This window comes from Podarcis raffonei, chromosome 6 (genome assembly GCF_027172205.1).
Source record: "Podarcis raffonei isolate rPodRaf1 chromosome 6, rPodRaf1.pri, whole genome shotgun sequence".
Taxonomy (NCBI): Eukaryota; Metazoa; Chordata; class Lepidosauria; order Squamata; family Lacertidae; genus Podarcis; species Podarcis raffonei.
In genome coordinates, this window is record NC_070607.1 from 97,929,799 (window position 1) to 97,953,132 (window position 23,334).

The 23,334-nt window shown below is 47.4% G+C and overlaps 1 protein-coding gene across 1 annotated transcript; it reads right to left on the bottom strand.

Moving 5' to 3' along the window:
• Positions 1–6,507: 6,507 nt before the first annotated feature.
• On the bottom strand, positions 6,508–22,468 carry CDK5RAP1 (CDK5 regulatory subunit associated protein 1). The gene is made up of 14 exons (XM_053394739.1): positions 22,272–22,468; positions 21,084–21,415; positions 20,130–20,233; positions 19,776–19,810; positions 19,538–19,638; positions 18,492–18,702; positions 16,347–16,467; positions 14,556–14,786; positions 14,362–14,459; positions 14,141–14,196; positions 12,961–13,091; positions 10,845–10,994; positions 7,884–8,024; positions 6,508–6,683 (listed from the first exon to the last, which is right to left on the bottom strand). The coding sequence occupies exons 2-14, from the start codon at positions 21,397–21,399 to the stop codon at positions 6,594–6,596; spliced, it is 1,785 nt and encodes a 594-aa protein (XP_053250714.1). The 5' UTR covers positions 21,400–21,415; positions 22,272–22,468; the 3' UTR covers positions 6,508–6,593.
• Between the last annotated feature and the right edge of the window lie 866 nt (positions 22,469–23,334).

Here is a 23,334-nt window from a genome sequence, read left to right on the forward strand (position 1 = left end):
TGGGTACTGCCAGGGACTCCAGCTTTCTCACTGGGGAACTTGCAAATGAAATTAAATCCAGTGTGCAATCGTCTCAAAACTCAAGTCATGTTGCAGAATTAAAAGTGTTTACTGGTTTTCCTCTGTGAGTCAGCCAAAATAAGGAGGTGCCTAAATTAGGATAGAGCAGCGCTTTCCAAATTTTGCTAGTGTGTCGGCTGCAGTGTGGAGGTGTGTTGGGATCTCGCTGGACCAACCAGCCATTTTACCTTAGTACAATTACTGGTGCCACCCAGACCTTGGCAGCAGCGGGAAGGGAAAAGCTAGGCCGTTTCATTTGCTATGTTGCTCCTTCCTTTGCCAAATGCATCTGCAAATGCCGCTTTTTTGAGGAAAGTTGCTTGCTTGCTGTTCCTTGAAAAGCCGCCCATCAGTCAGTCTGGCCCAATATCTCCACCTTGTTCTCTGGGCCCTTCCACCTGCTGGCTGTGGGGAGACCAAAATGGGGGGCATCTCTCAGGAACTCCCTACCAATGGCGGGATGAAGGGACTGCCCATGAAATGGGGGGGCTCTGCCTGTGCCAGAGGGACCCCCTTGGCCAAGGGCTCCTTCTCTCCTGGAAGTTTCTTGGGACCCCCAAGAGTCACCTAGTCAACAGGTGTGGAGAAAGTCCTCTTTTCAAGGAAGGGAGGACTAGAATTAAGGGGGGGGGCTGAATATGCAAACATTAATAGACAACCGTCCTTTGAAATTTACACTCCCCCCAGCTTTTGCAGTGCAGTCCTCTGGCCAAGAAATATGTACAAGTAGATAGATATTAAGATAAAGTGAAAATAACCTAGGAAAGCATGTTATGGGAGGAGAAATTGCTTTGCAGAACTGTGCGTGTTAGGAAGAATTGCACGCAACCATGTGTGTATCCAGAGAAATGTACACTGAACTGTTGATGGATTTTCCTGGGGACTTGCCTGCCCCCCGATCCCTAATGCCGGGAAATGAGAAACAGAGAAATGGGCAGCAGGTTCTCTCCTTCCGGCTCCAAGTCCTGCGATTCTAAGCAGCCATAACTGGGGTTGGGGCTCAGGTGCGAGATGAGGGCAAATGCACATCCTTCACCTCAGGGACACCATTGCTCAAGCCGGGCTGCCAAGGGACTCCTTTTCCCAGCAGCGCCTGATCCTGCCATCTCTCCTCCTCTCTCTGGACTCTCTGATAGGATTCCTGCCTTGGGATCCCTTCTAACTCTCCTCTGGCCAGAGAAGGAAGCCTCTGAGCTTAGTCTGAGGGGAAACAGATCCCCCCCATTCTGTTCTGTAGGGGAGGGACCTGCCTCGCAGGGCTGGTTTTGGGTGCCTCCGACTTCTCTGAGCAGCCCCAAACTTGGCTTTTCCGGAAGGCGGCTGAGACCACAAACCTCCCCAATCTCCTTCCATCTTGTCCAGGGAACTGGCAGCTTCCCCCACCGTTTTCAGCTTTTTATCCCCCAGAAACCAACCCAGATGTGAGGAGACATGTTTAAAGAGCTGTTCCCAAACTATCATTTGCTTCAGTTCCTCCAGCGCCTGACCCTTCCTTCCCTCAGCCAGGCTCTTGAGGCCATAACATAACTGGGCATAAGGTCCCCCAGGTTTCCTCTTAATTTCTCCAAAATGTTTTCCTGCTCTGCTCAGTCGTGAGCCCCAGTCAAACTCTCCCTCATTCTTTAAAGAGTCCACAATTGGCGGTTTCCTCATCCCTCATTTCTGAGTAAACTCCCTCAGGAGATCCTTCATTCTGGCCTCATCCAGAACCTCTGAATTTGGTTCTCTCAAAACTGAACAAAAATGCTTCTATATCATCTCCTTTTTGAAATTTTGTTTGTTCCACTGAGGTAACTTCCCCACTTCTCTGTGGAACCAGACATTCTGCTCTAAGCTGTACTTTTTGCATTTTAAGATTATACATTTCTTCTTCACGTTCCGCCTCTTTCTCTCCCTTTCTCTGACAGCTGCCTGTGTTTTCGCTAACTGAATCGGCTTGTTCTTATTCTGCTTCTATTTTGACCTTTCTTTTTCTTTCTTTCTTTCTTTCTTTCTTTCTCCTCTGCCTTGTATTTTGGCTAACTGAATCTGTTTTTCTGCTTCTATTCTGTTTTCCATTTTTCCATTTCAAGTTCTATCTCCTGCCCTGAATTTCCCTCAGAAATCGCTCCTTCAGACTGAGCTTTTCCCTGACTGCCTCCTCTTGCCTTGGAGGTTTATGAGAAGGTGCCATTTTCTGACAGGAATTTTCCCTCACCAAAGTATAACACACTTTCTTCTACTTTGGGAGCTTTATTTCCTATCAAAATGCTCCACCAATTGCAGCAAGCCCAGTCTTAACCGCTGCTTAATTTTAGAGGAAAAAACTCTCTGCTATTGGAGACTTAGGGAGATGTTTAACAGATGAAAGAATTTATTTTACAGAACAAAGTTGGTAAATCAAAAGGTGTGGCAGGAGATAGAAATCTTTCAAGGAACAGTTATCTTATTTATATATCTATATTAAACCCAGTGGATGTTACAGGCTTCCTAACAAGGTGCTTCTCCATCCTCTGTTTTTTGATATCCTGGAATATTCCTTTGTTCCGCTGAGGTAACTTCCCCACTTCTCTGTGGAACCAGCAATTCTGCTCTAAACTCTATTTCTTGCATTTAAAGAGGAAACATTTCTTGTTCTTGGTCTGCCTCTTTCTCTTTTTCTCTGTCACCTGCTTAGATAACTGAATCTGCTGTTCTACTCAAAGCCTGGCTTGTTCTTCTTCTGCTTGATTTTGGCCTCTTTTTCTTTATCTTCTGCCTGTATTTCGGCTAACTGGATCTGTTTTTCTGCTTCTATTCTGCTTTCCATTTCAAGTTTGATCTTTCTAAGTTCTAACTGCTGACCAGAATTTCCCTCAGAAGTCTCTGCTTCTGACTGAGCTTCTCCTCTTGCCTCTGGCTGCCATTTCCTGACAGGAATTTTCCCTCACAGAAATCTAAAACACTTTCTTCTGCGTCCTATTGTGACGCTCCACCAATTGTGGAGAGCTCCATCTTAATTTTTTCTGAATAAAATCCTCTGATATTGGAGACTTAGGGAGATGTTTAACAGATGAAAGAATTTATTTTACAGAACAAAGTTGGTAAATCAAAAGGTATGTCGAAATCTTTCAAGGAACAGTTATATATATATACATACATATATATATATATATATATATATATATATATATATATATATATATATATACATACACATACACACACACACATACATATATATATATATGCATATATTTGTATGCATATATATATATATGTGTGTGTGTTGTTCCCAGCCTTGGAGTGACTAGTATTCCCATAGTCAAGTAGCATGCAAGAAATAAAATTGCTTTAAACTTCTGAGTTGTGGCAAAAGGCAATGTGCGCAACCCATGTGTGGGACTTGTGTTTGCAAACCCCTTTGGAACAGATGGGAGCCACGCAAGGATTCCTGAACAGGCTTTGCACAGCTCCCATTCATTTCAGGGAAGCTTGCGTGAGAGAGCTTGCAAGTGGTTTGTGTCTTTCAAGGGCTCTGCATGGCTTCTAGCCAGGATGGCGATGCTCTGCCTTCACAGCGGGAGGGAAGAGGGGTCTTGTGCTCCAATCCTGCTCCCTGGTTTCCCACAGGCAACTGCTTGGCCACTGTGGGAGCAGGATGCTGGACTAAATGGGCCATTGGCCTAATCCAGCTTTCTCTTCTGATGTCCTCTGTTGATGGATGAACTGAGCACAAGGCTCCTTTGACGGGTTTATGTCTCCCATTCCTCCTGTATTCCAAGCATCAGCCTGTGAATCGTGTCCAGCAAAATATACTGCTTGTCTGACTATCTTGTCTCCCCCTCACTTTCTTCCATGAAGGACTTCCTACCCAAAATGTCAGCATTGCTATTTCCCCTTCATGAAGGTTTGCTGCAATAAAGTCCTCTTTCGGCGTTAATACGCCTTTTGCTTCCTCTGCATATTTACTTGTTTATATTCAGCGGATTTATAAGCCACTTCACAGAGTAGAGTTATTGAAGCGGTGTACAATAAAAGAGAAAATGAAGTAGAAACAAAACAGAAGAGAAAATGTAGACTCTAAAAGAACTTTAAGTCATATCTACTATCTATCTAACCACCCTTCATAAACCTTAATTAAACACGTGGTCCAAAATGGGCAGAGGAAGGAGATGCCAGATCTCCTTTCCCAATGCAATTAAAATGTGTATAAAATAATTGCTTATATAAAAGAAATTTCGATTCCAATCCAAAAATAGTGGAGCTCGCTTAAGAGGGTACCAGGGGTAAGCAACTTAAGATGCGGCCCAATCACCTTCTCAATCCGGCCCACAGACAGTCCAGGAATCAGCATGTTTTCACAAGAGTAGAATGTGTCCTTTTATTTAAAATGCATCTCTGGGTTATTTGTGGGGCATAGGAATTCGTTCATTCCCCCCCCCCAAAAAAATATAGTCCGGGCCCCCACATGGTCTGAAGGGCGGTCGACTGGCCCACGGCTGAAAAAGGTTGCTGACCCCTGGTAAGACATACCCTTAGGTGCTGCAACCACAAATGTCAAAATGTGGCATAGGACACACGTCCCAAGTTCTGACCTGACGGGCTGTGTGTGTCACCTGTATTAGCCCAAGAGAAAATACACCAAAATGTGAGTTAACATTATAAATCGGTCCTCGTTCTGCAATAAGGAACCAACATTCAATACTCGGGTCAACAGCTTTTATTTTAAGAAGACATACATTTACATAGGTGGTTTTTTCCCCCTATTATGTTTTTACTGTAATTTTACTGGTGTTAGCTTCCCTGAGCCCCGGCTCTGGCTGGGGAGGGTGGAGTATAAATAAAATTTATTATTATTATTTATTATTAAAATTATAGGCCAAATTGTATGGCTGGAGCAATCCAGACATGCCTAAATCATTAGTGACTTAAGTTTCTGCCAATGTTCCTACTGTCCACCGGAAGATATTGGTTGTGTGTGTCCCCCGTCCCCCCCGCCCGCTCAGAGAAGTCTCTTTGGAAGACAACAGCCTCATCAGCAGAAACGTCAACCAAGTGGAGAGCTGGCTGGGCCCCACATAATGGCAGGTGTACTAGAAAAATGACCCTGCCCCCTGCCTGGCAAGGCAGAGATTGAGGAAGGCTGACCGACCAGGTCATTTACCATATTTTTCGCTCGATAACACGCACCTGACCATAACACGCACATAGTTTTTAGAGGAGGAAAACAAGAAAAAAAAATTCTGAATGAAACAGTGGATGTATTATTTTTGTGCTTCATGCTGCGGCCACAGACATGTGATTTGACGGTGAGTTTGGGGTAGCCCAATGCAAAGATCCTGAGGATCCATGTGGATCCATGCTTTGTAACCACGTTTTTGCACCATTGCAGCCCCAGGCAACAGTGGGTGCGTGATTTTTTTGGTGCAGGCTGTAGCCATGGACATGCTATGTGATCTGATGGTGAATTTGGGGTGACCCAATGCAAAGATCCTGAGGATCCATGTGGATCCGTGCTTTGTAACCACGTTTTTGCACCATTGCAGCCCCAGGCAACAGTGGGTGCGTGATTTTTTTGGTGCAGGCTGTAGCCATGGACATGCTATGTGATCTGATGGTGAATTTGGGGTGACCCAATGCAAAGATCCTGAGGATCCATGTGGATCCGTGCTTTGTAACCACGTTTTTGCACCATTGCAGCCCCAGGCAACAGTGGGTGCGTGATTTTTTTGGTGCAAGATGTAGCCATGGACATGCTATGTGATCTGATGGTGAATTTGGGGTGACCCAATGCAAAGATCCTGAGGATCCATGTGGATCCGTGCTTTGTAACCACGTTTTTGCACCATTGCAGCCCTGTTTTTGCATCAGATCATTGCTATGTGATCTGATGGTGAATTTGGGGTGACTCAATGCAAAGATCCTGAGGATCCATGTGGATCCGTGATTGGAACCACGTTTTAAGTAGGGAGGGAAGGAAAAACATAGAAGCGACAAGGAGAGGGGTGTGCAGAGAAGCAGCTGGCTAAGAATGCAGGAGAGGGGTTTTACCGGAGGGAGGAAAGGAAGGCAAAAGTCCCCCCCCCCCCACAAGCCAGCCAGCTCTCTCTCTCTCCCCCCCCCCCCAACCTGCATGTTGCCTTCGTGTCCCAGACGCACGGAGAGGAATTAGAAGGAAGGACCCTCTGCTTTCCACTCTGCTTGCCTGGAGGGGAGGGGTTTTCTCTGCTCTTTGTTCCGTTTGAGCAAACACAGTAAGGAAACAGAAGCGGGTGGGCAGTAAGACCCTGAGGCAGAATGCAGGAAAGCAGCAGCTTCCTCTTTTCCTCCCTTCTCCGGACGATTTGATATTTGCCTGATTTTTGCCTTCACTTGCGCTTGTCAGCTCCAGGGACCACACATTCGCTCAATAACACGCACAGACATTTCCCCTTACTTTTTAGGAGAAAAAATCTGCGTGTAATAGAGGGAAAAATACGGTAACTGAGCAACCCTCTCAGCAGAGTTTGGACATGCCAGGATCTGTCTCCAGTCCCAAAATCGCCTCCTGCTCCTCCCTTCCAGCCACCCCTTCAGTCTGCTCCTCCAAACGCTGTGGATCCTTTCAGGGTGGTTCGGCGGAGAGGGATGCCCCTCAGCGTCTGGGAGCTGGAAGAGGAGATCTGGAAAGAAGGAAGGTGCGTATGCATGTTAGGAGATGCTCCCATAATAAGGAACCGGTGAGTTCACCTGCAAGATCGCCTGACCTCCAGATGCAACCACTCAGCCGCTTCCATCTGTGGAACTGGCAGGGCCTACACTTTGGAACTCCCTGCCTATTGATATCAGGAAAGGCACTTTCATTGTACTCTCTCTGGCACCCACTAGAAGTCATCTTTGTTTAGTCAAGCCGATGCAGACATTTAAAAAGTTGGTGTGAGATTTCATCCATTTTTAGCCTATCATTTTCACTTTGTGAAAAGTCTTAAATTATTGCTGTTAAAACAATAAAATTATCACTAACAAGAATTATCTTTTTTTGTAAACCACTTGAAGGACTTAAAAAAAATCAAAAATCCAATCATGCGGTATAGACATTTTGTGAAATTAATAAATCAGGCAGTAGGATTTTTCTAGCGTATAGTTTAGTTATGGAACCCCCTCCAGCAGGAGGCAGTGACAGCCACCTACCTGAATAATAATAATAATATTATAATAATTTATTATTTATATCCCGCCCATCTGGCTGGCTTTCCCCAGCCATTCTGGGCAGCTTCCAACAGAACACTAAAACACAATAAGCTATTAAACATTAAAAGCTTCCCTAAACAGGGCTGCCTTCAGATGTCTTCTAAAAGTCTGGTAGTTTTTCTTCTCTTTGACATCTGGTGGGAGGGCGTTCCACAGGGCGGGCGCCACCACCGAGAAGGCCCTCTGCCTGGTTCCCTGTAACCTCACTTCTCGCAATGAGGGAACCGCCAGAAGGCCCTCGGCGCTGGACCTCAGTGTCCGGGCTGAACAATGGGGGTGGAGACGCTCCTTCAGGTATACTGGACCGAGGCTGTTTAAATAGCTTTTAAAGAGGATTAGACAATCCACGGAGGGGAAGATGGCCATAGGTGGCCACTAGCCCTGATGGCTCTGTTCTCCTTGTACTGTCGGAGACAGCATGTCCCGAAATACCAGTTTCTGGGACCCCAAGTGAGGAGAGGGGCTGCTGACCTCCCCCGATACCCCTTTTGGTTTCCCCCCATTAGGGCATCTGGCAGGTCACTTGCAGAGGGCAGGATGCTGGACTCGTTTGGCCTTGGAGCGCATTTAGCTGCTACTCTCCTTAGGCCATTTGCTTCCACCTAGGAAAAAGCAAGGGACTGGTCAATCACCTTCACCAGGACATAATCGCCCGGCTGGACTCGGACTTGGGATCCCAAGCCGGTGCCATCATCCACCTCCACGTCTGGGAAGATCACTTTGATGTTGCCATCGTTCCGGCCACACAGGTCCAAGGCTGAGCGTTTGCTCGTCTGGGGAAGCAAGGAGGGCGTGTGTTAAATTTATTTATTTCATTGGTTAATTAACAACAACAGCAACAACAAAATAATGCAAACATAACAAAGAGGGGCAAAAGATTGAAAATTAAAGCATGAAGCATCACAGCCGAGAAGGGAAAAAGTACAAAGATATAGCACAGCTCCAATGGGATAAATCAAATATTGTTTATAAAGATTCCCTTTACAAATAATAAAGCTTTGTAAAAATAAATGTTCTCCACTTGTGAATTCCATCATGACTGAGAATAAAGCTTCTATAGAGTCTTAAACGAGCAGTCAATGAGTAACCTTTTGCCTCAATGTGTGTATAAGGAATAAAATTGCGCCATATATCAGTTAAAAAGAGCATTTGAGTTCTGTCCTTCAGATACTTTTAGTTTATGGGTTATCTTTCCAAGAAGGGCAGTTTGCCAAACTGCTAAATACGAACAATCCAAATTATTAGGATTGAGGGTATTTCAGGATTTGACAGGCATTCCTAAACCTGGAGGGGAAAAGCTTGGGCAACAGCCATACAAATTTCCAAGTTCAGGACACCAAAATGATCAGGGAGATGAACAACCCCCCATGAAGGAATGTTGCAGCTTTGGGGGCTTTTTCGTTTAGAAAAGACAACTCAAAGAAGAGGTGACATGCAGAAGTTTATAAAATCATGCGCGGAATGGAGAAAGCGGGGAATTTTTCTTCCTCTCTCCTAACACTGGAACTCTTGGATATCCAATTAAGCTGAACGTTGGGAGATTCGGGACAGATAAAATAAAATCCTTCACACAGCACAGAGATAAACCATGGAACTCCCTGTCGCAGGAGGCAGTGTGTTGGGATCCACAGAATGCTGTGTGAGATAGTAAGTCTGCAGGCTTGAGTTTGCTAGCTGATGCAATTTTTTTTATTTCGACTACGGCAGACCAACACGGCTGCCTACCTGTAACTAGTCCTCCCATGTCTGCCTCTTCTGCACAGAGCAGGTGGTGGTGTCAGGGGGATCAGAGAGGAGAGGAGCTGACTGCTGTGCATTCTGTACTAGCTGCAGTATCCAGGGCTGATACAATCAGCCTGCCATACTTTCTATGGAGGTGCTGGGTCAGAATGACTGAGCAGTAATGTGCTGACAGTTGATTGGCTGCCATCGGTTTCAAAGGGAAACCTGTCCAGCAGTAATGGGGTGGTGTAGAAGAGTGTGGTCAGAGAGATAGAGTCTTCCTATTTGCCTTGAGGTGCAGCCAGCTACTCTCTTTGACTGTATGAACTGCTCATGTATTACAGCCCGTAGATATTTGTATATATACCTCACAATAAATATACTGCACTGAAGAACCTGGAACTCTGAGCATTTCTGCTAAAAGTGCCGCGAAGAATTCGCGACACAGTGATGGCGACCTTACAAGAAGACAGGACAAATTCATGGGAAAAGCTATCAAAGCCTACTAGCCAAGATGGCTTGGCTCCGCCTCCGCAACGGGAGGAGGTAAATGCTTCTGAATACCAGCTGCTGGAAACCGCAGGAGGGGAGAGCGCTTGAATCCTGCTTGTGGGTTTCCCATGGGGGCATCTGATCAGCATGCTGGACTAGACGGGCCATTGGCCTGATCCAGTGGGGTCTTCCTAGGTTCTCATGTTCCCAGCTTGATTATTGTAATGCATTCTGCCAAGGGCTGCCCTTGAAGACAGTCCCGGATACAGTAGCAAGTAATAATAATAATAATAATAATAATTTCCCCAGCCACTCTGGGCGGCTTCCAACAGAACACTAAAATACAATAAGCTATTAAACATTAAAAGCTTCCCTAAACAGGGCTGCCTTCAGATGTCTTCTAAAACTTTGGTAGTTATTTTTCTCTTTGACATCTGGTGGGAGGGTGTTCCACAGGGCGGGCGCCACCACAGAGAAGGCCCTCTGCCTGATTCCCTGTAACTTGGCTTCTCGCAGTGAGGGAACCGCCAGAAGGCCCTCGGAGCTGGACCTCAGTGTCCAGGCAGAACGATGGGGGTGGAGACACATAGCAAGATCAGCTCCTCTCCTCTCTGCTCCCCTTTTTTAATGCTAAAAGCAGACCCCCTGACACCACCCCCCGCTATGTGCAGAAGAGGCAGACATTGGAGGACTAGTTACAGGTAGGCAGCCATGTTGGTATGCCGTAGTCGAAACAAAATAAAATAAATTCCTTCCAGTAGCACCTTAGAGACCAACTCAGTTTGTTACTGGCACGAGCTTTCGTGTGCATGCACACTTCTTCAGAAACACTGAAACAGAAGTCACCAGACCCTTATATATAGTGAAAGGGTGGGGAGGGGTATTACTCAGAAGGGTGGTGGGAATGGGTGACTGGCTGATAGGTGTGGTAAACCTGTTGACGACTGTTAACGACTGCAATTGGTCTTAATATGTGACATTTTAGTGTATTTTTCATCTTTGTTGGAAGCCGCCCAGAGTGGCTGGGGAAACCCAGCCAGATGGGCGGGGTACAATAATAAATTATTATTATTATTATTATTATTATTATTATTATTATTATTATTAAAGGAAAAAGCAAGGGGTGAGATGGCTAAAAATAGCTAAATCATGTATAATGAGATAAGAATCCAATGTCTCTATTCAGACCTGGTCTCTCCAGGGTTTTAAGTTTGGTAATGAGTTGCAATTCAGCAACTTCTCTTTCCAGTCTATTTCTGAAATTCTTTTGTAATATGACAGCTACTTTGAGATGTTGCATAGAATGTCCTGGGAGGACTAAGACTGCTCTCTGCCTCCGCCCTCTTGACTCCTGTGGCATTTATCGAAGTGGCACTCACACTCTCTACCAAGACCACTTGCACTCGTCCCACGGCGGCTGCATTTGCCCAGGACGCCTCCTCACGAAAGACAGTCATGAGCTCCTTCAGCCGCCTCTGCTTCACTTCAGGGGGCACGTCGTCCTGCAGGCGGTGAAACGCCCGGGTTTTCTGGGGAAACAAAGTGCCAATGACTCGGAGGCAGAAGCCCTGCACCTTCTTCGAAAGGGGTCACCTGCATTCCGCACACACCACATTCAAAATTCTGTGGCTCTTCAAATTCTGCAATGGGAATCAGAGAATTGTAGAGTTGGAAGGGCCAATAGAAGTTATGTCCAGATCAAGGGAAGTCATAGGCTTCAGCCTTGGTCAGACCACACCTGGACTCCCACGTCGTTCTGGGCACCACAATTCAAGAAGGATATTGACAAGCAGGAAGAAGAAGAAGAGTTTGGATTTGATATCCCACCTTTCACTCCCTTTAAGGAGTCTCAAAGCGGCTAACATTCTCCTTTCCCTTCCTCCCCCACAACAAACACTCTGTGAGGTGAGTGGGGCTGAGAGACTTCACAGAAGTGTGACTAGCCCAAGGTCACCCAGCAGCTGCATGTGGAGGAGTGGAGACGCGAACCCGGTTCCCCAGATTACTAGACTACCGCTCTTAACCACTACACCACACTGGCTCTACACAAGGTGTGTAGAGGAGGACAAACAAAATGATCAAGGGTCTAGAAACCACGCCTTATGAGTAACGGTTGAAGGAGCTGGTTACCGTATTTTTCGCTCTATAAGATGCACCCGACCATAAGATGCACCTAGTTTTAGAGGAGAACGAGAAAAAAAATATTCTCTCCCTCTCTGCGCAGCGCCCCTTCAGCGAAGCGGCAGGAGAAAAGGAGCCCCTTCCATTTCTCCTCCCACTTTTCTCCAGCAAAGCGGGAAGAGAAACGGAAGGTGCTCCATTTCTCCTCCCGCTTTGCTGAAGGGGCGCTGCACAGCTTTCTCTCTCTGCGCAGCGCCTCTTCAGCACTGATCCCTCTTGCTGTTCTGGCTTCTGGGATAGCCATGCCAAGCCTCTTCAGGGCAGGGGGAGCGCTCCTCCCGCCACGCTCAGGAGGCTTTGCGTGGCTATCCCTGAAGCCAGGAGAGCGAGAGGAATCGGTGCACACCGATCCCTCTCACTCTCCTGGCTTCAGCGATAGCTGCACAGCCTGCATTCGCTCCATAAGACGCACACATATTTCCTCTTACTTTTTAGAAGGGGAAAAGTGCATCTTATAGAGCGAAAAATACGGTATGTTTAGCCTGGAGGAAAGAAGACTCAGAGGTGATATGACAGCCACCTTCAAATATTTGAAGGGCTTCGTCCAAAACTGGAAATCACCAGAAATTCCTACTATTGCGCAGTGGCAGATGAAAATGATGAGTTATGCAGGGCTAGCCAAACTGACAGGAAGAATCTGGGATCAGGACAATCAGAGGTTTCAAGAAAGTTGGGAGTAAGTTTATGGTGTATATAAAGGATAATTGTAAAACTTTAAAAACACTGGCAGGACTGAAATAGCTCTTACAATGTACGACAGATATAAGTTAAAAAATAGAATACGCGATCTAAGAAAATAAGGGATATTAGCTGAAGGGAGGGAGGAGGGAGGGAAGTCGCAAGCTCGGCAGAGCTAAAAGTATTTAAGTGATTTATTGTATTGTATTATAAAAGTATGTATAAGGAAAACAATAAAAAAATATTTTTTTAAAAAAAAACACAAATATATGAAAGGCTGTCACATGGAAGAGGGAACAAGCTTGTTTTCTCCTGCTCTGGAGGGCGGAACCCTTTCATGTCATGTGAACCAATGGCATCAAATGATGTGAAAGGAGATTCCAAGAAGGACCTTTCTGACGGCAAGAGCCATTCGACAGCGGAATGGATTCCCTCGGGAGGTGGTGGCCTCTCCTTCCTTGGAAGTTCTTAAGCAGAGGTTGGCTGGCCACCTTCCAGAGCTTCTGTAGTTCCTGCACTGCAGGGGGTTGGACTAAATGACCTTTGGGGGTCCCTTCCAGGATCTGCCCCCCTCCCTGGGACTTGGAGGCAGAATGTGCTTGCTTGGTCCTTTCAGTAAGGGGCTACCGTTCTCACCTCCCTCATGCTGTAAGCAAAGATGAAGGCCGTGTTGTAGCCGACCTCACGAAGGAGGGACAGCGTCTGCCGGTGGTCGTCTTCCGTCTCCCCGCAGAAGCCAGCAATGAAATCGCTGCTGAGAGTCACATCTGCAACGTGAAAGGGACAAAGTGAGACACCCAGCAGGAATCAGAGAGAATGGGATGGTGTAGCAGGTGGAAACCAGCAAAGAAAAAGAAGGTTCTTTATGTCTCAGCACACGCTTACTATTTACTGAATTTATATACAGTGGTACCTCAGTTTACGAACTTAATCCATTCTGGAAGTCCGTTCTTAAACCGAAACCGTTCTTAAATCAAGGTGCACTTTCCCTAATGAGGCCTCCCGCTGCCAGTGCCCTTCCACCAATCAGATTCCATTCTTAGACCAAGGTCAAGTTCGCAAACCGGACACTACTTCCGGTTTTGTGGAGTTCGTAAACAGAATCGTTCGTAAACAGGACTGTTCTTAAACCGATGTACCACTGTACCGTCCTATACCCGGAGGTCTCAGGGCGGTTCACAGAACAAAATCAAAATGTAAAACCAAAAAATACATAATCGAAATAAAAAAAAAACCCACTTATGACCATTAAACCTCAGGAAGGAATTCCTAACTTCACCCAGCTCTGGAATGAGGTGCCTGTCAAAACTCTCATTTTGGGGAAACCTCAACAAGAAGAGGGCAGCCACTTGCTCCAAGGAAAATTGTATGTATGCCTTGAGAGCGGCGGATCAGTTCCCAGCCGCTTTATGCTTCCATCTGACAGCCTGAGAATCTTGGCTGCCACATTCTTCTTGGAGTCCCTTCCCGTTCTACAAATCTATGCAATCTGTGACACCACCAGCACCATACATTTTGAGCAACCTTGTCTTTAATATCATTCTATCCACCTGGCCTTGAACCCAGCCCGCTTCTTCAGCTCCCCAATCCTGCACCCTCTCCTGGCGCTCCCTTGCCCATGAATCTCCTGCCTCTGGAAGCAGAACTATTTCCCCGTCACACCAACACAGAGAAATACACCTTATGCAATGCAGCCCCGGCACTGCACTTTCACACGGGCTCACAGGTGAAGCTGAAAGTCCATAAAGATGGAAGTCAAGCCAGTAGGGAAGTGGGAAGAGTGAGAACAGCAACAACGGCTACAGGAGGTACCAACCTGGCAAAGAGTCTCGGATGAGGTGTACGAGCGCCAGGTAAGCTTCCCGGGTATATCTGGGTGGGTGAAGCAAAGAGGGCGAAGTTAGGAGGCACTGGTACCCTGTGGCATACAGACAGGCTTCATAAGAACTGCTGCTGCTGCCCAGCAAGGACTGGGATATTTTGGGGAAAGTTTTGATATATTAGGGATATCTAAAATGTGCAAGAGCTCCGACTCACCCTCTCCTCATCGCCTCCAGGATACGGGTGCTTCCGCTCTGGACCGGGAGGTGCAGATGTTTGCATATGTTGTGCCTCTCCTTCATAAGCTGGAAGACCTGCCGAGAACACAGTGGCCATCAGTGGACCCCAGGCTGTGGGCAACCACTTGCCCTTGGCCAGTATGCCAGCAGAGGAAGGGGAGCTAAACCCACCTCATCCGGGAAGTCCTTGGGGTGCGGGGAAGTGAAACGGATCCTCATTTCCGGATTGATGGCGGACACCCGGTCCAGGAGGTCTGCAAAGCGCAACCCACCCTGCTTGGGCTTGTAGACGGAGCTGAAGCCGCGACTCAGCTGAGTTGGGGTCGCCGAGAGGAACTGGGCCTCGGAGGTGTCCCGGTAGCTGTTGACGTTCTGGCCCAACAGGGTGACCTCCTTCACCCCCTGCAGAGGGAGGCAGGGGTCATTATTGGCAACATGGGCAAGGAGGCACATAGGGAGAGGGTGGTGGGAGAAGCCAGGAACCAAAGGCATTTTACATTCCATCCAGTCAAGCAATAAGCATCACCGGAGGTCACAGCAGCATTCCAGCCGAGGCAAAAAAACTCAGGAATGGAGGGGTGCAAAGCAGGCATGGTGAGTGTAGTGATCAGATGGGATTGTTGTTGTTGTTGTTTAGTCGTGTCCGACTCTTCGTGACCCCATGGACCAGAGCACGCCAGGCACTTCTGTCCTCCACTACCTCCCGCAGTTTGGTCAAACTCATGCTGGTAGCTTCGAGAACACTGTCCCACCATCTCGTCCTCTGTCGTCCCCTTCTCCTTGTGCCCTCCATCTTTCCCAACATCAGGGTCTTTTCCAGGGAGTCTTCTCTTCTCATGAGGTGGCCAAAGTCTTGGAGCCTCAACTTCAGGATCTGTCCTTCCAGTGAGCACTCAGGGCTGATTTCCTTAAGAATGCATGCGTTTGATCTTCTTGCAGTCCATGGGACTCTCAAGAGTCTCCTCCAGCACCATAATTCAAAAGCATCCATTCTTCGGCGATCAGCCTTCTTTACGGTCCAGCTCTCACTTCCATACATCACTACTGGGAAAACCATAGCTTTAACTATACGGACCTTTGTTGGCAAGGTGACGTCTCTACTTCTCAAGATGCTATCTAGGCCTGTCATTGCCCTTCTCCCAAGATGGGATTACTATGAGGAATTATAAAATATGCATCCAGCCATTGTGTCCGTGATGAAAGCACTGCGTTGACTGGGTTCGATTCATCAACAATAATTTCTGATCAAATCCCACAAGCTTCTACATTTATGCCATTTTTCCTCTACTGCCTGTTTCTCTTCTGTCTGACAGGCACGTATAAGCATTCTAAACACACAGCCCAGTTGCCAGTTGCTGCACCAGGCATCCTAGGCCATAAAAGATAGTAGGCAGTTTCTTTGATGTACTCTTCCTTGATTTTGTTAATCTTAGGGCCAGGGAATAGTTTTTCACATGAAGGTGATAAAGGTCCCTAGCTTCCGTGCCATCCTTCCTATCATGTTTACTGCTTGTTTATGACCTCCGGGGTTGCTGAATGCATTCCTCCTTTTTAGCCCTGCTTTATTTACCCCAGAAGTATGCATGCTTAAATTAGCTTTCGTAGTTTAACTCTGTCCCAACGTGGGGTTTGTTGAAATGCTCAGAGGAAATCTGATTGGTTCTTACGAACACTGTGTAAAAAGTTCTTTTCTGAATAAAATGACCTGGGCCGAGGGGTGGGGAGGAATTATTATTCTACGCACTCCTCCCAGAGTCTTGCTGGTCAAGTCTCATGTGTATTCTATTAATCAGAGTCCAATCCTTCCTTGTTTTGGGAACACTACAGTGAGGAATAAGGCTTGGCCCAGGCAGAGAGGCCTGGGGGGGAGCACACCCACCCCCTGGGCCTGGAGATCCCCATTTCTGGCTTCCAGGTCTCCTCCCACCTCCCTGCCCGCAACGCAGCAGGCAAGCTGGTCACCTGGTCTGAGAGTGCTTGCACCTCCTGCAGGATGGAGGCCACTGGCCGGCTCCTCTCGCGCCCGCGGGTGAAGGGGACGATGCAGTAGGTGCACATGTTGTCGCAGCCGCGCATGATGGACCTGTGTGTGTGAGAGAGAAGTCCCCCATGGGGTGGGTGGGTGGTGGCCAGACTGGCTTTGGTTTGCTTCCAAAGCAGGGGAGTTTTTCACGGTCTCCGTTTCCCCTCCCAGGACTGAGATATACACCAAGTCTGCCAGACCAATTTGTTGGAAGATTCAGGACAGCTAAAAGGAAGTCCTTGTTGACACAGCACAAAGTTAAGTGGTGGAACTTCCTCCCACAAGAGGCAGTGATGACCATCAATTTGAATGCCTTTAAAAGAAGACTGGACAAATTTATGGAGGAGAGGGTATCAACAACTATTAGCCAAGATGGCTACGCTCTGCCTCAACAGAGTCCCAGTTTCAGGAGGAGAGAGCTGGTTCCTGCTTGCTGGCTTCCCCAAAGAGGCATCTGATTGGTCCCTGTGAGACCAGGATGCTGAGCTAGATGGACTACTGGCCTGATTGTGCAGGCTCTTCTTATTGTTAGAATTCCTGCTCCGTGATTGCAGTCATGGGATTGTTGTCTATCACATGAAGGTGTATGTTTTCATTCCACCGTGTGGGAAGTGACGGAGACAGGATGTTTGTGTTCCTGTGTTCCGTGAAGTGGGACTATTGTCCTTTGTTCTTTTTTCTCTTTGCCGTCTGATGCTAGAGAGAGAGGGAGCCATGCTGCAGTGCTCCGTGTGTGTTTATATGTAAATAAAGTAGATTAGCCAAAATGCTGAGTTGCTGAGGTCTGTCACGCAAGCTGCGAAGACTCTGTGGATCCCTAAGTGTGGCGATGTCTGTTGGCATCAGTCGCTGTGATGTTCGGGCTGGACAAAGCTCTTGAAGCTCCCAAACGAACAACCAGGAGGGAGAGAACATGCCAGTCGGGCATGTGTCTCTATCAGGGTCCTACTCAAGTGTAGGCTGAACTCCTGACACTTATGACACCCCTCCCCAGCTGGACAGACCAAGGCCCACCAAGGCCCCTGGACAGGGAGGAAAATCAGGATGCTTAAAAGGAGCCGTGAAGCAAAGGGTATGAGAGCCAAGAGTTGACTCTGGGGAGCCTCCCAAAAGCCTGTATTTCCCTTTACAGTGGTACCTCAGGTTACATACACTTCAGGTTACATACGCTTCAGGTTACAGACTCCGCAAACCCAGAAATAGTACCTTGGGTTAAGTACTTTGCTTCAGGATGAGAACAGAAATCGTGCTCTGGTGGCACGGCAGCAGCAGGAAGCCCCATTAGCTAAAGTGGTGCTTCAGGTTAAGAACAGTTTCAGGTTAAGAACGGACCTCCAGAAAGGATTAAGTACTTAACGCAAGGTACCACTGTACTAATATTAATTATGGGGCAGGTTTTCAGCATCTAGTAAAAACATTCCTGTTCAGCCAAGTCTACCCACATGCTTAGAAAGTTGGTGCGAATTTTAGCCTGCTTTAGTGTTTTAACTTTTTGTATGTTTTAAACATGGTGGTGAATTTTTCTCAATTTTATTGTTTTATCCTTTTATAAACCACTTTGAGCAGTTTTTTCACTATCAAGTAGTGTAGATTGTGTGTGTGTGTGTGTGTGTGAGAGAGATCACCATTTATATCCCAGGATTCAAGGTGGTTTATCAGAATGACACAAATAAAACATAATAAGCTAAATTTATGGAAAATATAAATTATATAAATATAATTCATATAAATTAAAAAGAAATTAAAAGCAAACAGAACTTAAACCGTTTTTTTTAAAAAAAAGCCTTCAGGAAATGCCAACTGCAATTTCTTCAGATTGTATATTCAAACATGAGGGCTAGCATCTTGATTTTTAAAATGAGGCTATTTCAGATCCAACTGCCTGCAGCCCATGGAGCTTGGCTCGTAGAAAGAAGCAGGCTCTGCAACTCAAAGGGAGGCAGATGCATGCATGAAGATGAGAGACTTGGGACCTCAAAGAGCTCTGATCACTTTGAACAGATTCGCAACCCGTGTGCAAGAGCACTTGAACTCGCAACCCCACAAAGCCTGACCGAAGGAGCAAGCAGCCCACCTACACTTACACGAAGGCCGACGTGGGGCTGGTGCTGGTGTGGACAGGAAGGATGTCTGCGTAAGTTTCATCCAGGGAGAGCAGGACGTTGGCGGCTTGCTGGCCTGTTTCGGCCACTGCCAGGAGCCTGGGAAGGTCGCGGTAAGCATCAGGGCCTGCCACAATGTCGACTAACTTCTCCCGCTCCAGGATCTTCTCCTTCAGCCTCTCAGCCATGCAACCTGCAAACGGGGGAGAACTGTTTACTGCTGAATATATACTTTGCACGTTAAGGAGATATTTTTACTGTTTTTACCATTAATTTCATTGATGCTTTTGAATGATGGTGCTGGAGGAGACTCTTGAGAGTCCCATGGACTGCAAGAAGATCAAACCTCTCCATTCTTAAGGAAATCAGCCCTGAGCGCTCCCTGGAAGGACAGATCCTGAAGGGGAGGCTCCAAGACTTTGGCCACCTCATGAGAAGAGAAGACTCCCTGGAAAAGACCCTGATGTTGGGAAAGATGGAGGGCACAAGGAGAAGGGGACGACAGAGGACGAGATGGTTGGACAGTGTTCTCGAAGCTACCAGCATGAGTTTGACCAAACTGCGGGAGGCAGTGGAAGACAGGAGGGCGTGGCGTGCTCTGGTCCAGGGGGTCACAAAGAGGCGGAAACGACTAAATGACTCAACAACAACAACAACTGTTAATTTCACTGTCTTCTAATTTACCGTATTTTTCGTCCCATAGGACGCACCTAGTTTTTTTTTGGGGGGGGGGGAAACGCTCTCCAAGCTTCAGCGAAAGCCTGCATTCACCCCATAGGACGCACCCCCATTTCCCCTTCATTTTTGGAGGGGGGAAAGTGCGTCCTACAGGGCGAAAAATACGGTATTTGTTCAATCTGTATACTGCCCTTCACCTGTAGATCTCAGGGAGGTTCAGAGCATAAAAATACAGGATAAAAACACAAAGTGCATAATAAAAACAAGAGCAAGAACAAAACAATACACCCTCTCCCCGTTCCTATGCCCTACCCAATACCAATCCCCCCTGCTGTGGCGTTTCGCCTTACCTAATATCCCGATCCGTAAGGGCGCTTGCAATCGGGGCCGCTTGGACTTCAGAGCCGTGAGGTATCGTAAGCGGTTCCAGATTGTCTGCTCAGCCTTCTCCCTGAGAAGGATCAGCAAAGGATCAGCTTTTCTGCCAGAGCCAAGAAACAATTTCTCCGAAGGACGCCAACGCACGTCACAATAAGCCAGGGTTACCTCTGTTGCCCCCCTTTTGGAAACCAGATAATACTTCCATACCTGATTGAACACGTGACAAGGAGAACCACATCTGCCTAATGGAAGAGAGAAGGGGAAGGGGAGAAATGAAAGGGAGAAAAAATACTTCTAAAACCGGATGGGAAGCATCTGAGGCCAAATGCTCCATCTAAGTGGGACAGAACTCTAGTACCGGACTAGAACCCTTGGGTTCAGATCATTCTTTTTCAAAAAGAAAAAACAAACTTTCTAGCCCTCAAGGTGGAAGAGAGCCATTGGTGAGGGAAACATGTGCCACGGGCTTCGAAACCGGGAAATCACAAGTGTTTCTCCGACTGCCATAAATCCCCACGCTCTCAGTTCCCTGCCACAAACAACTGCGGAGGCCAAGCTTACCTCCTGCAAACTGCTGGTCCTGAGGTAGCCATTTTTCTGGAGGATGGACCAGGCAATCTCTGTATCGTTGACATTCATCTGACAGCCATAAGTCTCCAGGTACACTGCAAGGGGTATGGAGGAGGAGAAGAGGAGGAGAAAAGGGTGGGTTTCTTGGGGAGGGGATCAAACGCTCTGTCTCCCATTCCCATCACCGATTCTTGCACTGCAGGGGGATGGACTGGATAACCCTTTGGTCCCTTCCAACTCTACAATTCTATGAAAACAATCAAAAACCGAACCATCAATTTATGAAACACGGCAAAGACACTTAAATGTCATCTTTACGATAACCCCATGATATGGGTGGATGGTTCTACCTGTTTTGCAGCTGGGAACTGAAGTAAGACTTAGCCACAGTCTTCGTCCCCAACTAATTTCTAACCAGAGAATAGAAAACCATGCTTATTGTGCTGTGTACTGGTGTCTGATGAAGGAAGATAATCTGCTGCTATAATTGATTAGCTGTCTTCTCCAGGTAGAGATCTGATTAGCCTAGCAAAAATAATGTGTTTTCGTGAGGAAGGTGTTTGTTTATGCAATAAAGGTATTTAAATTTGCAAAGCACACACAAGAGGCTGTATCTATAGAGAAAGAACTGTGGTTCAGGCATTTCTTTCCAAAGTGTTTAGGCCTAAATTATAATCTTGGAAGCATGTTTGTGATGTTTGCTGTGTGAATGCAATTCCCTTGACACATCACGCCTGAGTTTGGGAATCAAAGGCAGCATGACATTGGCAAGGCATCAGGACTCAAGCCGCCATCCCCACCTGCAGCGCACTCCAACCTCCCTCCTTTCCACACAGGTTGCAAAACCAGAATTGAGGATCTGCAATTCCAGTCTCCAGGTGAATCCTCAGCGCCGGAAGGTGTGTGGTGCTGTGTGGCAGGACAAAGCAAGGCAGCAACACAGACCTTTTCTTGGGGCATCTGCCAGGGTTCTGGAGCCAAGATAGGGTGCTGAGTCCTCCGCTGCTTCAGCTGGCAAACGGTGAGTTTCCTGCACAGCTCCAGCGTCTTGTAGGAAATGCTGCAATGATGGCCCTGCCGCCAACTTAGCATGAAAATCTTCCAGGCCTCCCTTGCACTTTGCTTCTCCGCTGGGCACCTCAGGATCCAAGCCCCTGGTGGAAGCCCAAGAACAGGGTCCAGCCAGTTGCAGGGTCCAGCATGGAGGCCTCCGACGGCACACCCTCAGACCTCCCACGATGCAGCTGCGTATGGAGTGCATCTTCACCTCCTGCGCCCTAAGACAACCGGCAGATTAGTGACTGCAGCAACCTTTTCCAAAGGCAGCATCAAATGAAACACAATCCAACTAGTGGAAAGCACTAGAGTACTGGAAAGAGCACAGACGTAAATGTAAAACATCACGTGCAACAACAGCGCATTTCTACATGAATGGAGAAGTTGAGGTTCTCCAAAGTTTCACAGCCTCCTCTGAGTGCCCCTCCAGACTGACTGGAAAAACAATAGTGCGTTAATGGTCAATTTATACATATCGTTCTGCTTTGTTCTGAGATGCTTCCCCAGTGTTACCAGATTATTGCCCTCTGGAGGGGCAGTCTCAAGCTACAGCTCAACAGAAGTGGGACAAAAAACAACAGTAGCAGGCTGGAGCAAAGAATATTGGAAAACATTTATTGAATATGTGGAAGATGACTGTATACTGCTGAAAACGCTGGCAGCATTAAGATAAATTCAGCAGAGTAAATAATTTTTGACAGATGTAAAAGTGGAAAACTGATTTGAACGGTTATAGTAAAATACGCAGGGATGTATGATATGTAAAATGAACAGTGGAAGGAGGAAAGAAAGGGAAGTCATTGGATATTTTAAAGCTTGTAAAATGTTTTTTGGAATTGCAAAACTGAAAAATTAATAAAAAAAATATTTTAAAAAAGAAGCGGACTGGAGCCTTGGTTGCTCGGGGGTGACGCTGTGCTTGCAAAGGGCCCGATCCGCCTCCCCCTGGGAAAAGCTCCAAAACTCTGCGCGTAAGCAGCCTGGCCCCAATGCCCCCCACTTGCCCCAAGCCCCCCCCCGCACCCCAGGGCGAAGTGACCCCACAACGTCCTCTCCCAAGGGGGCATCGGGGCTTACCTGGCAGAGGAAGGAAAGGGGCTCCAGGGGACCCGAGCTGCCAGTTGAGCGGCCCCCCAGGCGCCTGACTGCCAATCAGCCAATCAATCAATCAATCAATCAATCAGCTGTGTCTCCGCCTCCGCCTCCAGCCTGATCCGCCCTCCCTGCTCGCCCACGTGGCGCCTCCAAGGGACGCCGGCGCGCCGCGAAATCCTTCCCCTCGGCGTGGAAACGGCTTCCGGCGCTGCTCCGTTCCGCCCTGGAAACGTTCCCCCGCCCTCCCGACGCGCCTCTTCCCCGGCCAAGGCGACCCTGGGCGGCTCTGCTCGGGCGGCGCTCCGGCCCCGTCGGAGGCCCAGGGCGGCTTCCTTGCGGAGCCGGAGACGCTTCTTTCCGGTTGCAAGAGGCTGCATGAGATGAGCGCACAACCCTAGAGTCGGACCCGTACGGGGAGGGGTACCTTTGCCTTTAAGGATGATATGTCTTTTGATGAAATGCTATATTGAAATTTCTAATAAAAACTGTACCCCCAAAAAAGTGTGAGATGAGTGCGGGGGGGGAGGGCGCAAAGGAGGACAAACGACCCCAGAAGGAGCAGGATGTGTCCCCACCAGAGGGACCACCCTTTTCCCCTAGCACCCCCCCCATTGTGATATAGGGGGCCTATAAACCAGCCACACACCTGCACTGGGTGACTGTGCCCTCAAGGTCACCCATCACATCGCAGTGATGCATCGCCAAGCATTCTCATCATCAAACCTTTATTGCATTAGCATACAGCCATAGCAGGATAAGACAAAAATGCAAGAGAGAAGTAACCTGATAAAACAGAATTCAAACGATATTACGGGCATTGTGACATTTAAATTACCCTAAAACAATAATATAAAAATTTAGTTGCCAGCACCGGGAATCTAAAATGCAGATGTATATAAAACATATAATGGCCCCAAAATAGGCTCGGCACATTAGGTTAAAAAGGTAATACAAAGAATTAAAACAGGTCCAGGTCTGGGACACACTACCCAGTCAGTGTAGCCCTGAGTTTCAAAGCCTGCACTATAAAGATTTCCACCCCACG